The 15,602-nt window shown below is 62.6% G+C and overlaps 2 protein-coding genes across 2 annotated transcripts; one reads left to right on the top strand and one right to left on the bottom strand.

Moving 5' to 3' along the window:
* Window positions 1-5,036: 5,036 nt before the first annotated feature.
* Window positions 5,037-7,104, top strand: TMEM119 (transmembrane protein 119). The gene is made up of 2 exons (XM_067307051.1): window positions 5,037-5,109; window positions 6,372-7,104. Exon 2 carries the CDS (start codon window positions 6,396-6,398, stop codon window positions 7,044-7,046), a length of 651 nt encoding a protein of 216 aa, XP_067163152.1. The 5' UTR covers window positions 5,037-5,109; window positions 6,372-6,395; the 3' UTR covers window positions 7,047-7,104.
* A 5,275-nt stretch (window positions 7,105-12,379) lies between these two features.
* On the bottom strand, window positions 12,380-14,941 carry ISCU (iron-sulfur cluster assembly enzyme). The gene is made up of 5 exons (XM_067307151.1): window positions 14,853-14,941; window positions 14,655-14,768; window positions 14,248-14,358; window positions 13,338-13,416; window positions 12,380-12,936 (listed from the first exon to the last, which is right to left on the bottom strand). The coding sequence occupies exons 1-5, from the start codon at window positions 14,934-14,936 to the stop codon at window positions 12,842-12,844; spliced, it is 483 nt and encodes a 160-aa protein (XP_067163252.1). The 5' UTR covers window positions 14,937-14,941; the 3' UTR covers window positions 12,380-12,841.
* Window positions 14,942-15,602: the final 661 nt, after the last annotated feature.

Here is a 15,602-nt window from a genome sequence, read left to right as displayed (position 1 = left end):
TTAAAGCACCCGTGTTTTCCGTGTGTGGTGGTCTCTCCGCGACGGGCGCAGGGATGGCAGCTCTCGCCCTGCCACCCTGCACCGCCGCATCCCGTGCAGCGCCGCATCCCCTGCAGCATCATGGCCCTTGCAGCGCTGGTGGCAGGCACCTGCCCACATCCCCCCCATGGAAATTTCCGTGCTTCGTCCCCCTCCGGCAGCAGCCGGCAGAGAGGAAGGGGGACCCAACTGCAACTGCCCTGCTCAGCCGGCAGCCATGCAAGCGCTGGTGGTGCCGGGGTGAGGGGAGGCGGCAGGTGCTTGTGCATCCCCCTGCACACCGCGTCGGGGCTGGCAGCCCGTGCTCGGGGGCCGGAAAGGGCGGCTGTGCTGCAGCGGAAACGCTGGAGCTGCTCCGGGCATAACGTGTTCCTGTGCCGCGGTCGACCGCAGCGAGGTGAGGAGGTGCCAGCGGGGCCCGTCGCCTCCCTCGGGGCGGTGCCGAGCGCCGCTGCCGCGTCCCCAAACGCCACTGGGTGCTGCGAGGCCCCGAGCCCTGGGGCTCGTCCCGTCCCCCCGGGGCAGGAAGGGTGGTCGCAGGCTCTCAACCTTGTGGGCACGGCTTTATCCAAGGCTGTTCCCAGCCGGAGCGTGGCCGGGCACGGGGGGAGCAGTCCTGTCCGTCTACTGCCTGGGGAGCAGCTGGAGGGGAGCTGGCCATGAGCAGCTGCCGAGGGTCCCCCTGCTCCCGTGTGTCCCCAAAAAGGTGAAGCAGGTTCCCGGGGACGTGGGTTTGCTCCAGGGAATTGCAGGATTGCTCCTGGGGATGTGGGTTTGCTCCAGGGAATTGCAGGATTGCTCCCAGGACACGCAGGTCTGCTTCCAGGCTCCCCCTGGGCCGCCTCGTCCATGTGGCTCCGCTGGGCTCCCTCCATCCACCACCACAGCCTCTTCCCAGGCTCCCAGTTCCCTGCTGCTGGGACTCGGCTGCTCCGCCAGCTCCCCGGCCTGCGGCAGAAGCCACCAGAGGGAGCGCAGGAATAGCACAGCGTGTCCCCGTCCAAGCCGGCTCCATGTCCCTGTCCCTGCCCGAGCCAGGCTCGGCGTCCCCATCCCCGTCCCTGCCCAAAGCCAGGCTCATCATCCCCATCCCTGCATCCCCACTGCCAGAGCCCTGGATGCTGCCGGCCGGCCCGGCAAACTCCTGCCCAGCCTTTGGTTTAGCGGAGCCGTGCTTCTGGAGCGGCGGGCACCAGCTCTGCCCAAGGAACTGCTCCCATGGGACCAAAGCCCTCGGGGCTCGTGCGGGGAGAGCTGGTACTGGCTGCCCACACAGGCAGCTTTCCGGCTGCCGAACAGTGCCGGCTTTTCATGGAGGCAGCGGGCAGCCGGTGAAGAAAAGGGACCCAGTGGAAACCCGAGCATCGCGGAGCCCGTCCGCGCCCCGGTGAAGCATTGCTCCGGCTGATGCTCCCTGCAGAGCCGGCGGCTGCCCTGGGCCCGCGGGACCCCACCGCGGCCCCCTGCACCGCCGTGGGGTTCGGCAGCACCAACGGGAGCTTTTTTCCCCATGCATGAAGGGTTTCCAGCGGGCACCGAGCCGAGCTGAGCACCCCGGGTTCCTGCGCTGGCACCGCGGAGCTGCACGGCCGCGGGCCGGGATCGTCCCTGCCGGGGCGGGAATCGCTTTGATTTCGGCACGGACCGGGCTCCCCTGTGAGCTCCCAGCCCGCCGAGGGAGCGGGGCGGCCACGACGGCCTCGGCGTTTGGGCAGGGCAGGGGCTGCCGTGGATGCCCTGCCGGCAGCGCCGCGGCTGCCCGCAGCCCCTCACCGGAGGCCGGCTGTTTACATTCGCCCTGCGGCGCGAATACTTTCCGTCTGAGCTGCCGAGCCGCGCGGGCCCCGCTCCCTCCCGCTCGGCACCAATGTTTACGGCCGAGCCCGCGGCCGCGGGAACCGGCCCGTCGCGCGGGCTGCCGCGAGCCGGGCATCCCCGCGGCGGGAGCCGAAGCTCGCGGGTGGGCGCCGGGGGGTGGCCGCGTCCTGGCCCGGCGCCGCGGGCTGCTCGCGGCCTCTCCCTGCAGCTCCCGGCACAACCCCGGCGGTATTTTGCTGGCGCAGCGAAGCGCCAGCCCAGCGGAGCAAATTACAAGCAGAGCGGGGCCGAAATGTCTCAAATAATTGCCGGTTCGGGTTGAGGCTGGCTCCGCCGCGCAGCCCACAGAGCCGGGCCCCGCGGGCCCCACGTTTCGTCTGCCCTCAATTACAAAGCGGCCTGGGCGGCGCGGCCCTGCCCTGCCCAGCGCCGCGGGGCTGAGCCGGCCCTCGCCACGGCCACCACGGCGGCGTGATGGCTGGGCTGCGCTGGGGCCCGCCAGGTCCCGGGCGGCTCTGCACCTTGGCCGCCCTCCCCAGGGAGCTGGGAGGGATGGAGACCCTGGGCAAGGAGGGAGGGAGATCCCACCAGGAGGGATGGAGATCCTGGGCAAGGAGGGAAGGAGATCCTGGGCAAGGAGGGAAGGAGATCCCACCAGGAGGGATGGAGACCCTGGGCAAGGAGGGAGGGAGATCCCACCGGGAGGGATGGAGACCCTGGGCAAGGAGGGAGGGAGACCCTGGGCAAGGAGGAAGGGAGATCCCACCGGGAGGGATGGATCCCACTGTCCAGGGAGGACAGAGCCCTCCCAAAACACCCTTGGAGGCCCAGGTGGAGGCAGAGCATCCGGCTCCCCGGCCTCACCGCCAACGCTCATCCCGGGGCCCCTGGCCGCAGCGAGAGGAGGCCGGTGCTGACCCCATGCTTATATAGAGCGAAGGAAAGAGATTCGTGTCCCCCAGCGGCGAGACGCCCCCGCGGGGTTTGGGCCAGGTCGGCCGGAGCAGCCGGTCGCTGCCGCAGGGCCGGACCCCTCCGCGCCGCCCCTGCAGCGTTTTGCAACGCGGCTCCGGCAGCGGGGACCAGGCGGGGGCCGGCTCCTGGCGGCCGTTTTAGCGCTGGGAGCCAGACAGGCCCTTGGGGGGGGGGGGGGACACATTTCCCTGCTCCGGAGGCACGCGCTGCACGGCCAGCTGCAGCCAGCTGCTCCCAGACTTCATAGGGAATTTACAGCCCGACCTCCCGCAGGCGCAGCCGGGCGCGGGGCGCTTCGAGGAGGTTTTGCCGCAGTTCGAGGCCCCGCTCGGCGCTGCCTCCCGCCCCCCCCCCCCCCCCCAAAGCTGCCGCGTGAAGCGGGCTGGGAGCAGAAAGGTGACATTAACTCCCTGGGCGCTGCGCTGAGCTGCTTCCCCCCTCCTGCTTCCCGTATCCGTGCCCAGGACGTGAACGGCGTGCTAACGCGCATTGCAAAACCACCGCGAGCCTGAACGGGCCCCCCCTCGCTGCCGGGTTAACGGGAGCAAATCCTTTAAACCCTCCCCAGACGTCGCGGCTCTGCGCGCATCAGGGCAGGGTGGTGCTGCCGATTTAGGGCACGGCGAAGCCGTCGCAGCAGCTGCGGGGAGCCGGCCCGCTGCAAGGAGTCGCGGGGCGACGCCAAAGACAGACTGATCGTTTCTGGAAGCAGCGGCTCTGATTGCATTTGGCGACACAGGCGAAATCCGAAACCGGCCGGTTTCCCCCCAGCTTCCCCGTGGGACCAAGCGCGGCGCTGCAGCAATGCCGGCATGGGGCGGCGCGGGGCCCCGCTCCCCTCTCCTGCCGCCGTGCCGGGGACGCCAGCAAGGCCGGGGATGCGGCACCGCGCCGGCCGATGGCTCCGTGTTTCGCCGACAGCTTTTTCGGGGGAATTTTTGACGGTCCTGGGGGAAGGCGCGCACAGAAGAAAATAGCAAGTGGATGAGGTCACCCGCAGACAGTTGCAAGCGCGTCTTGAGCAATGTCAGCCGCCACGGGAGACGGAGGGGGAATAGCTGGCTGGTGGCCGGGGCGCCGTCGCGCTGGGGGCCGCGTGGGGCCGAGGCGATGCCCGCGCGGGACCCGTGGCCCCGGCATCGCTTGCCGTGCCCCGAGTGCCACATGGCCCTGCGCAGCCCCGTGCACGGCCGGGCGCTGGCGTGGGAAAGCCTCAGGGCAAATGACTCCTCTAAGCCCAAATCCAAAGCAAGGAAATCCCCATTTCCTGCAAAAAAAGGGCTCCCTTCACGGTGGTGGGTGGCTGAAATGAAGGAGCCAGGCCTGGTCCCCCCATCCCATGCCGCCTGCCCCCGGGCGCACTGAGCCCGAAGCCATTCCTGGCTGGTGCTCCGGGCTCTGCGGGTGACACCGTCCCCGGCTCTGGGCTCTCCCCACCCCAGGCATCTTGCTGACATTTCCAGCGCCGATGGATGCTCCGGAGGATGGATGCTCCTCAGGTCTCCTCGGCGGGTGCTGCACCTCGGCTTGTCCCCCGGCGCTGGCGGCCGTCTGAGCCGCAACAGGCCGGACCCCAGCAGGTCCAGGATTTGGGATTGCACCAGGACCCGAGGACAGGGGTTGGCCCCGGGCTGGGAGCGCCGGGAGCGGGGCAGCCGGACTCGTGCCAGGGCTCTTCCTCACCGGGGAAGCAGGAGGCATTTCGGTGCTGCCAACGCTCCCGGCGTGGCCACGACTGGCTCAGCCATGTGGCCGGTGGCACAGCCGCCGCGAGGGCCGCGCAGGAGCCGGGGTCTTAGCTCCGTCCTTGGGGGTAAAAGGCCCTTTTGCAATAAATTCCCCCCCCCCAAAACCCCCTTCCCCCCTGGCAGCCGGCGCGGCCCCAGCAGCCAGGGCGCTTGCACCATGCTGCGGTGCGGGGCTTGCCGAGGGCGACGCAGGAGCTCTGCGTTCGCTGGAAGGGGGTGAAAGGCCGAGAAACGCCCCCGGCTGCCCCGGCCGCCGCGTGGAGCGGTGGCGGGAGGGAGCGGGGGGCCGCCTGCCCTCACCGGCCTCCCCCCGCTCCCTCCCCAAACCGGCCCTAATGAGAACAAGCTGGCCAGCGGCGCTCGCAGCCAGTGAGCTTGGGGCGGAGGAGGAGGAGGAGAAGGAGGAGGAGGAGGAGGAGGAGGAGGGCTTCGGGCTGGTCTCCGGGGAGGCGGCAGAAAGGGGGCGAGAGGCGAGGCGCGCGGGACCGGCCCCCGTCGTCCCGCCGCGGAGGTCCCCGCTGCCGGTGAGGTGAGGCCGCCGCTCTCGGCGCCCCGCGAGCAGCCCGGCAGCGAGCGCGGGCGCCTCGAGGATGCTGCGCCGGGGCCACGTCGAGATCGCGGGTCCCCGTGGGGCGGCGGAGTTGGGAGCGGGGCGCCACCAGGGGGGTGGCGGAGGGGGCATTTTGGGAAGGATCCCAGCCCTCCACCTCGACGTGCCCGGAGTTTTCTGCAGCCGTTGCAGCGTGGCCGGGCCAGGCAAGCGCAAAGGTCCCCGCGCCAAGGAGGAGGAAGAGGAGGGATGCGGAGGCGGCGTGCGAGGGGCACAACCGCGGCCCGGCGGGGCGGACGTGGCCCCGCTCCTGCCCCGGGAGCCGCTTTGCTCATCCCCTCCGCTCGCGTTATTAAACGGCGCAGCCACGATGGTGCCGGCCCCGCGTGCAGCCGAGGGGCCCCTCTCCGGCAGCGGAGGACGAAGGCACCTGCCCCCGTGCCGAAACAGCCTCCCCAAGGCCACCACGTCCTTGCCCTGACAGCAGGGAGCAGCGATGGGTGCCCGGGAGCCGCGGGGCCGGAGCCACCCCGGCCTTCCCTTCCCTTCCCTCCGCTCCGCGATTTACGCGCTCGGTTTTAATGCAAACCAGACTTTGCAGCGGGCAGAGAGCCGGGAAGCGAAGCGCCGCTGCCGGCACCCCTCGCGGCTCGGCTGCTGGGAGCGGGAGGTGGGCTGGGATTCGGGGGGACCCGAGGGTGCGGCGAAGGGGACCAGCAGGGCCGGGTGATCCCGGAGCCGGGCAGGAAGCCGTTTCGGCCACGGTGCCAGACCTTCCTGCGGGGCCGCGCGGTGCTGTTACGTGGCGCGTTGCAGCCCGGTGGCCCCCCCCCCCCCCAATCTCCCGGCGCGTGCCTGGTGAGCGGGGGGCTATTTTTAGCAGCGCCAGAGCTGGGAATCGTCCACGCAGGGAATAACGGCTGGGAAAAGCCATGGGGGCCGGGCCTGCTGCCGCCGAGTCAGAGTTTCCATCGAGAAACCTCAATTTTCAGGAATTTAGTAAGCGGCCCGGCCTGCGGCGCTCGCGGCCGGCTCCCGGCGCTGGCCCCGGGCACCTCGGCATGCTCCCAAAGTCTTCCATAAACGCAGCCGGTTTCCATTTGTTTTTAAAGCACGGCGGGGGCGAGACAGACGGGGAGGAAGGGGAAACCAAAGCTGCTATTTTTGGGGGGGTTTGGGGGGGTTATTTTAGAGGAAGGCAGCGTGGTGGGCCTGGCTCTAACGCCTCTGCTTCCCCACAGGGAGAGCCGGAGCGGCGCGGGAGGATGGCGCCGCGGCTGGCGCTGGGCGCCCTGCTGCTGGCGGCGGTGGCGGCAGTGGCGGCGGCGGCGGCAGGGCCGGGGGCGGCGCTGGGCGACGCCGGGGGCAGCGGGGACGGCGAGGAGGCGGCCGCCTCGTCCGCCGCCGGCCCCACGGCCCTGCCGCCGACGGTGGCGGCGGTGAGCGAGGCGACGCCCGGCGCGGCGCCCGGCGGCCTGGCCGCCTTCCTGCGCGAGTACCTGCTGCTGGCGGCGGTGGCGGGCTCGCTGGCGCTGGTGCTGCTCTTCGTGGTCTGCGCCGCCGTCCTGCTCCGCCGCCGGCACAAGGCGGCCGCCTACTACCCCTCCTCCTTCCCCGCGAAGAAGTACGTGGACCAGCGCGACAAGGCCGGCGGCGCCCGCGCCTTCAGCGAGGTGCCGGACAAGGCGCCCGGCCCCGGCGCCCAGGAGCCCGCCGACGGCGCCCGCCAGCTCCGCGACGACATCCTCGCCGCCGCGCAGAGCCTGCGCCCGCCCGCCGCCCGCCCTGACGCCAAACCCCCCGCGACGGCGGCCGGGGACGACGACGGCGACGGCGATGGCGGCGACGAGCCACCGCCTGGAAACGGGGCAGCCGAGGGGGCCCTGGAGGGCGGCAAGGGCCACCCCGGCGTCTAGCGGTGCCCCTTGCCCGCCGTCACCTCATGGCGCCTGCGGCCTCCCTGTCGCCGCCTCATGGCGCCTGTGGCCTCCCTGTCGCCGCCGCGCTGGCCCACACACACATTCCCCCCCCCCCCGAACAAGGCCCCCCACGGCGAAACCCCGTCTCGCCAGGACGTTTCGGCAATTCGGGGCAGGGAGACCCCCCTCGCCTGGTTCCTCGCCGTTCCTCGCCGACCCGAGGGATCCCGATGGACATGACGCTGGTGCTCTGGGGAGCGCGTGCTCGCCGCCAGGCAAGGCCCCCCCCCCCCCCCCCCAAAACGAGCTTCCTTGCAAATGCTGTTTTTTTTTTTTTTTTTAATAATTATCGGCATCCCGCCAAATGAAGGACTTCTGGCCGAGGAATTGCATCCCCCGCCGACCCGAGGGATCCCAATGGACGTTTTTTTTTTTTTTTTTCCCTGCGGATGCAACGCCGGTGCTCTGGGGAGCACATGCTTGCCGCCAGGTGAGGCTGCCCCCCCCCCCCCCCAACGAGCTTCCTTGCAAATGCCATTTTTTTTTTAGTAATTATCAGCATCCTGCCAAATGAAGGACTTTTCTATGGAATTGCATCTCCCACGGGGAGGGGAGCGGGGGGTGCTTGGGACAGCACCCTCCCCACGGAGCCGGAGCTGGAGCCGAGTTCAGTTTGCATCCCAGCGCCGGCACCTCCCGCAGCCTCGGTGCCCCCCACCCAGAGCAAAAGCTTTGTGGATATTTATGACTCTCCGCGGCATTTCCGCGGACCTCCCGCTCTGCTGCCGGCCGCTCAGGACACCCCCCCCCCCCGCGCTTTGCCGCGAGCGCGGCGAGAGCTTGGCAAGGGCCGTCGCCCCGCCGCCGCCTGCCCCGCGGTGATGGCAGCCCGGCCCCAGAGCTGCGTTCACTCAGGGTCTCCGTCAGGGAAAACAAAAAAAAAAAAACAAAAAAAAAGAAAGAAGGGAAAACCTGAGCCAGCCCTTGCCCAGCTAACGGAGGGGAGGAGGGAAGAGGAGCCAACAGCAAGGACCCGATCTTTCGTTATTACGCCCCAAACTCAGATCCCTTCGGGAGGACACGGTGACCTGAGTGGCCGTCAGATTGGAGGTGGAGTTTTGTCTGATTTTCCTACCCCCCTCCCTCCCCTTCAGCTATTAATAAAGACAATTCCTATGCAAATTCTCTCCCGTTGGTGCTGCCATGGTTTTTCGGAAAGCCGGGAGGGTGAGTCGCGGCCTTGGCACGGTCCTGTCCAAAGCGGACAGCCGCACGTCTCGCTTAGAAACCGGCTAAGGGATCCTTCCCCTTTCTGTAACCCACGAGACTGTTTGTTCCTTGGGGGCGGCTGCTCCTCCGGGGCCTCCCGTTATCGCGCTGGTGTTTGGGCTCAGCTGGGCTCCGGCTCCAGCCCCGCGAGGCTCCGCGCGGATTCCCAGCCCCGGCACGCTGGGGTGTTTATCGGCCTGGCCTTGCTTTTGCAAAGATTATCGCTGTTAGCAAAACCCTGGGAGCCCGGGGGGGGGGGGGGGGCACGGTTATCGCTTGCAAAATCTGCGCTCAGATAAGCACTTTCTGAGAAAGTTTTATCTCGAGCAGCTCGGCGGTGTGCGTGGGAAGGCCGCGCCGCTGCTGCCGCTGTGCTCCTCGGTGGCCGAGGTGCCGTTCTGGCTTTCCCGACGGCTTTCTCGTGCGGGGCTGTGGAAAGCAGCGCCTCTGTCCCCCGGGGCCGGGGCCGTGGGAAGCGGCAGGCTGGGCCGTGCGCTGGCGATGCCGCAGCAGGTTTGGGGCACGGCTGCCCCCTCGCTGTGCACTGCTGCGCCCGGCGGCGGTCCAGAGCAAACCTGGAAGGCGCAAGGCTTTTTCACCTGGAAGGAAACACACCCCTGTGCCCCACAGCCCTGCACCCCCCCCCCAAATGCCACAGCCCTGTACCCCCCCCAAACCCTCATCCCTGCACCCTCCAACCCCACATCCCTGCACCCCCCCCAACTCCACATTCCTGTGCCCCCACATCTATTTATCCCCATATCCCTGTACCCCCATCCCCACATCCCTGTATCCCCATATCCTCGCACCCCCACATCTCTTCATCCCCTTATCTCTGCACCCCCACATCCCTATATCCATGCATCCCCACAACCCTACATTCCTGTGCCCCCACATCTATTTATCCCCATATCCCTGTACCCCCATCCCCACATCCCTGTATCCCCATATCCTCGCACCCCAACATCCCTTCATCCCTTTATCTCTGCACCCCCACATCCCTGCACCCCACATCCCTATATCCCTGCATCCCAGCATTCCCTTATCCCTGCACCTCCACATCCCCAGATCCATGTACTCCCAGCTCCCTGCCCCCCCAGACCCCTGCACCCCACATCCCTATATCCTTGCATCCCCCCGCCTCTATTCCTGTATCCCTGCACGCCCATATCCCTCTGTGCCTGTTCATCCCCGTATCCCTGCGTCCTGCATCCCCATGTCCCTGCCCCTGCCCGGGGCACAGCCTTTGGAGGGACCCCCAGGACGCTTCCTCCAGGGGTGGCGGCAGCTCGTGGGTCTCCTGCCCCCCCGGCTCTGCCCATGCTGTCCCAGCAGGGTCGCTGCCAGGCGGCTCCAGGGCCTCCATGGCCCCGCCGGCCGGCTGCCGCGCTGCTCTTATCTCCCAGCTTGTATTTTGTCCGAGGGGCTCTCGGAGCACAATGAGCCCATTCTGCCCCAGAGCGGACGTGGGCGTCTCAAACTTCCCTGTTTTCTTTACTGGGAAACCGCAGGGCCGCTCGCAGGGAGCCATGCGCATTCCTCGCTGCAGCGGCGGCCGCATCCCAGCGGCAGCATGGGAAAGCGGCACCTAGCCGGGGGCCCACAAAAGCGGTCTCGTGACAGCGATGAACCCTGCTAACCAGAACACGTGTCCTGCTTTGCGTTTTGGAGCATTAGGAAAAAGAAAATTGAGCTGCGGCTGGAGATATGAGAATGAGCCACTTCCATTTTTAAGTGCATTGTTGGTTTTAATGCAGTTGTGAAACGCTCTGGATGATACAAAAAAAGGAAAGCAAGGGTTTTGGGGGGGTATTTGGTTCTATTTTAAATCTACAAGAGCAGGCAAAGTTTTCAAATGCACTTTCATTTTGTTTATGAAAGCTATAGAAACATTTCCCTGGAAAACAGCAATCACCGCAAGGCCCAGGAGAGCGCGGCAGCCTGGAGAACAGGGGGCAAAGCTGTGCCAGATCACTGCAGAGTGTTTAACGTTCGAGTGCTGGGTGTTCACACTTCCAAACCGATATCCTGTTTGCTAAGATCTGTCTGTAGCCAGGATCGTAAGCAAACATCTTGCTCAACATGGTTTTTAACAGCTGAAAATCAAAGCTCAGGGGTTTTTAATGAGCAAAAAGGAAATGAGTGCTGCTGTTGGGACGTGCAAGTGGTGAAGCTGGAGGCCTGGGCAAAGCGAGCGCGTTCCCAGTGGGGCGCAGGAGCAGGTCCCCACAGCCGCACGCGGGAGGGTTCGCTCCCCGGCACCGCATGCCCACAGCTCTCGGGCTGCTCTCGGCTTTCCCAGCCACCCAGGTGCTGCCACCCCTGGGGACGGGGACTGGGATGGGGACAGCTGTGGGCAGACAGGGCCAAGCCATATTTAATATTGGTATTTATTTATGCATTTATTTTTAAAGTGGCCAGATCTCACGAGGGCAGACTGCAGCACCGATACCTGGATCGCACCCCACTGGAGCAGAGGTGCAGGGAAAGGAGGCCAGGGAGAGGAGGCAGAGCAGCTGGGATCCTTAGGAAGCTTCATGCGATCAGGACTGTGCGGGCACTTTGCCTGTGTGATATTGCCAGCCTCTCCTCCGCCTTGCTGTGGAAACCCCGAGGGGCCGGACCCCTCGGTCTCCCCACGACCTGCTCCTCCGCCCGAACTGCTGAGCTGTGCACAGCAGGAGTGCTCAGGAGACACGTCTGCTAGACCACGTTTTTAAGACTTTCCTTCCACAAACAAAGAGGAGCCAACCCTGAAACTACGGCAGGCCACAGACTGTCAGAAATACCACAACAAAATCTCTTACACGAGATGAGATAAGCAGGATCCACTTTCTCTTGAGACGTGGGTAAACGGAGCATTGGCCACTAGCTCGTGAGGGAAGGGCAGAGGGGTACACGCAGCAGCATAGATAAAAGGTTTCATCTTCTAAACACTTTCAGTTCAGAAACTGATGGTTATCAAACCAAATTAAGTACAATTAAAAGGGCACAAAACAGCCTGTGTGAGCCTCAGTGATCAGCTGCTTGCTATCTGAGGGAAGCAAAGCACGCATGCTGAACGCTGCCCTTTCAGAGTGTCACCTTCCTCAGGAAGCAGCAGGGTGTGCTCAGGGTGTACTTCTCCAACAGCATACATAGCAAACGCAAGGGCTAAATCATCTTAAAAGACGCTCCAAAATTACCCTGGGTCTGCTTCTGATACAGCTGGCTTCAAGTGCTGTGCCCTGAAGTGTCATTGGGATCCTTTGTGCCAGGCACCAGAACACCCAAAAGGCAACATCTGTTAAAAACCGAAGCTGAGAACAGACCATGTTGAAGGCTATACAGGAGCTCGCCCACTCGGTGCTGGGAACGGACAGCAAGGGGCACCCAGCAGCTCTCAACAACAGCCATACCTGCGCACATCCCTTTTTCAAGCACTGCTGAAGGGGGGAGAACCTGACTCCGGGGTGCAGGGAAAGGTAGAGCAAGACACCCTCTGACCTCGGCCACGCTGCGGCCCCCAGTGCCCACGTAATTCAGTGACCTCTTCTTCACTGCCTGCCTCTGGGGGCACTAGGGCACACACCCACTTGGCCACGCTCATCAGGCAAAGCCGCTTTAGTGCTGAGGGAAATGAGCACCAAAACATCGCAGCTTTGCTGGAATCTTGTTTTTCCATTACACATTGGGAACAGGCCTTCAGAAGTTAAGTAGAAAAGGAAAAAGAAAAAAAAGACAGCTCTGCTCTCACCACCACAAAGTGGTGCTTTTAGTCTCGGCCTGTCGTTACAACAGGATTGAAAGAGTCTTCAGGAACAGCAGTCATGGCGTTCATTCCCCATGAAGGCACTCATTTCAGCGCACACAAGCACTTTTGGAGCAACGGCTCCTGAGTGGAGTCAGTAGTTGCTGCAGCTCCCATGAGTGTATTTCCACTGCCCTCTAGTGCCTGTTCCTGCCCTCCCACTTCAGTGTTGAAAGGTCCCACTACCTCCCAGAGAGGAGGAACTGAGCACAGGGGAAAGTGCATGAGAGGGAACAGGTCCCACATTGTGAAATGAAACTTCTGACACAGCTGTAGTTTGCAGACAGATGAACTGCTCTGCATTTGTATACCGCATTGATACATAAAATGACCTGCAGTTCTCACAAACATTAAGACCAAGGCAACATTTTCCATTAAACTCTGTAAAACATTAGGCAAAACTATACATCTTCCAAAAAGTGCAGCCATTCCAGCACCGGAACATCAGGATTTTCACTTCTGAAAGAAGCCACTAGAGTTCTCTGCAGTTAAGCAGTCTCCTTCACCCAAATATTTCAAAAAACAGTCATGACAGGATACAGGCTGCTGAAATACCCACATTCCAGTCACTTAAGCACTACAAGAGTGTCTTAACACACATGGAACAGCGACACATTGTGCATAAGTTGTGCGTATCTTACAGCTTCATTTAGTAGTGCACAGAATCCTACTAATAAGCTAGAGTAATTGCACTGCAAATTTAAGTGGAATGAGAACAAGCTCTACAGTCCATTTAGGCATTGTTTTTCTTCTCTGACTCTTCCTTCTTTGGATCCTGCTTCAACTTATAATCAGCCAAGGCTGCCTTGATTGCATCTTCAGCCAACACTACAAAAAAAACAAAACAAGGTTTTATGAACGTTTCAAAGAAGCTGAAAAATCATTTAGAACAGAATACGTGGTAAAACCAGCAGCAGTAAACTCTGCAGAAGTTAGCATAAGAGTTTGAGAACAGGGTCAATATTTTAGAAGTAGAAAGTCAGAAGTCAAATGTTTTATTATCACCTGTCTTCTGAGCCACACACAATCAAAAAGATGAGAGAGACCTGAAAATTCTAAATGTCACCCCAAAGCCTGAATATAAGCTACTTTCTCTTGCAGACCAGCCTTAGTTGTTCCATGTACAAATACTTTATTTGGATAATAACATTGGGAAGCATTGTGCTATTGCCAGAAGTCTTATTCACACAAGCTTGTGTTTGGACTTTAATAGTTAATCCTTTACTTACTAGAGCAGTGCAGTTTGACTGGAGGAAGGCAAAGTTCTTTAGCAATATCTGTGTTCCTGATCTTCAAAGCTTCATCAACCTGAAACATACAGTTAGCATGAAGTCACTAGTCTAATACAGTATAATACAGACTATAATATATACCAGTATAGTACAGGCTCCAAATGTATTTGCCAGAAAATTGCTTTAAGGCTACAGAGGCCAACGGAATCCACACAGAAGAATATCTCAACTGCCATTGGCAGCAAAGGATGCTGGATAACATGCTAACATGAGAAAGCCCCTCAACATCTACCCCATTTTCTTCTGTGCCTGCCAAGTAACAAATTTAAGGAACATCTCAAGTTGAGCAGTGGTGTTAACTAACCGAAACACACTAGTGTTATTGATACATAAAATGACCTGCAGTTCTCACATAAACATTAAGACCAAGGCAACATTTTCCATTAAACTCTGTAAAACATTAGGCAAAACTATACATCTTCCAAAAAGTGCAGCCATACATGAGCATGACTGTAAGGAACTGTTCTAAGTTTCTTTATGTTTTCTCACAATACAGAAACACGATCCTTGTTAAACTTGTAGAAAAAGGGGATAAGTAATCTGAAAATACCATTACAGATTTCCCCTCCCCAGATCTCATGATCAGTATCTGTTTTTTTCTGCTGTATAACCCACAAAGTGTTTCTCTGCAGACTAGTGCAGGTTCTTGAAATAGACAGCTATTGCCCCAGAAGCCAGGCCACTGACAGGGACAAAGTTCTCAGTCGCTGCTTTCTAAGCTACTGCACCACATGGCACGAATTATACCTGGTGCTTTCCAGGCCTCTGTTTCCTACGTGGTCCCCACACAGAGCAGGCTTGAAACTTTAAATGCTTTCCACAGTATCGCCTTGACAGGGACCCTTACCGTTTTCCCTTTAACCCACTCAGTAGCCAGCGAACTGGAAGCGATGGCCGATCCGCAGCCGAACGTCTTGAAACGGGCATCGACGATCTTCCCGTTCTCATCCACTTCCACCTGCGGGAACGGCGGCGGCGCCTCAGGGACCGGCTCTGCCTCGCCAGGCGCCCCTGAACCACCCTCGGGGAGGGGATCGGGAAGCGCCTGCCTCGTCCCCGCGCCCCGGGGAGTGGGGACAAGGCCGGCCCGGGCTCTGGGGGGGGGCGGAGAGGGACCAGGCCCGGCCCCGGGGGGGGCCCAGGCCGCAGCAGGCCCCGCCGCGGCCGAGGAGCCTCAAGGTCACGCGCAGGCGCGGGGCGACCCCTCCCCCCCCTCCCGCAACCAGGGCGGCGGGGGTCGCCCCTCCCCCTCACCTGCAGCTTCATGACGTCACCGCAGGCGGGGGCGCCCACCAGGCCGGTGCCCACGTTCTTGGCGTTGCGGTCGAGGGAGCCGACGTTGCGCGGGTTCTCGTAGTGGTCCACCACCTGCGCGCGGGCACCGCGTCACCAACGGCCGCCGCCAACGGCCGCCACCGCGGCGCCCCCCGCCGCCGCCGCCCCCCTCCTCACCTTCTTGTGGTAGCCCAACCTCGCCGCCGCCTCGCCGCGACCGGGCCGCAGCAGCGCGGCCCCCGCCGCCCTCAGCGCCGCCATCTTGGTCTGCGCGGGGGCGGGTCTCGCGGCGCCGCCCTTTTATAGGCTCGCGCGGGCGGGCGCCCCGCCCCCTGCGCGGGGGCGGGGCCGCGAAGGCCGTTGCGGCCGTTACGCACCGCGCTGTGGGGGGCGCGCGGCCGTCGGGTGTGTGAGGAGCCGTCGGGGGGGGGGGTTGTGTAGCGGGGAGCCGCTCTCGTTACGGGCCTGTGCGAACAGGTCGGACAGACGCCTGTCAGAAATGGCGCAGGCCGCCCGTGCCTGGAGGCTCCGGGAGAGCCTCTCCACCCTCGTTTATTAGCACTCCCCGGACGTTTCTGCACCCGCGGCACTGGCTGTTCTGTAGATTTAGGTGTATCCTAAATACTCAATCGACGGTTATGTCCCTGACAGTTACCCGCGGCCCCTCTGTGCCCTCTAACAAGAGGTTTGTCCAGATGTTACCAAAAGGCCCCCGATTTCGGTGACACAGTAGCTAGGCTCAATCAAATTGCCGTATCACCCCTGTTTTTGCTGTGTTGTTGCTCTCAGGTATGCTTTGCTGGTGGTAGGAAAGTTTCGTATTTCAGCTTTGCAGACGGCATACGGAGCATGTGCTCGGGCGAGATAGAGCGCCGAGCAAACGCTGTTATCTCATCGCCTCGCGTAATGCGTCAGTGATACAACCCA

Source organism: Apteryx mantelli, chromosome 17 (genome assembly GCF_036417845.1).
Source record: "Apteryx mantelli isolate bAptMan1 chromosome 17, bAptMan1.hap1, whole genome shotgun sequence".
In the NCBI taxonomy this organism is placed as follows: Eukaryota; Metazoa; Chordata; class Aves; order Apterygiformes; family Apterygidae; genus Apteryx; species Apteryx mantelli.
This window is presented reverse-complemented; position numbering and strand designations above follow the sequence as displayed.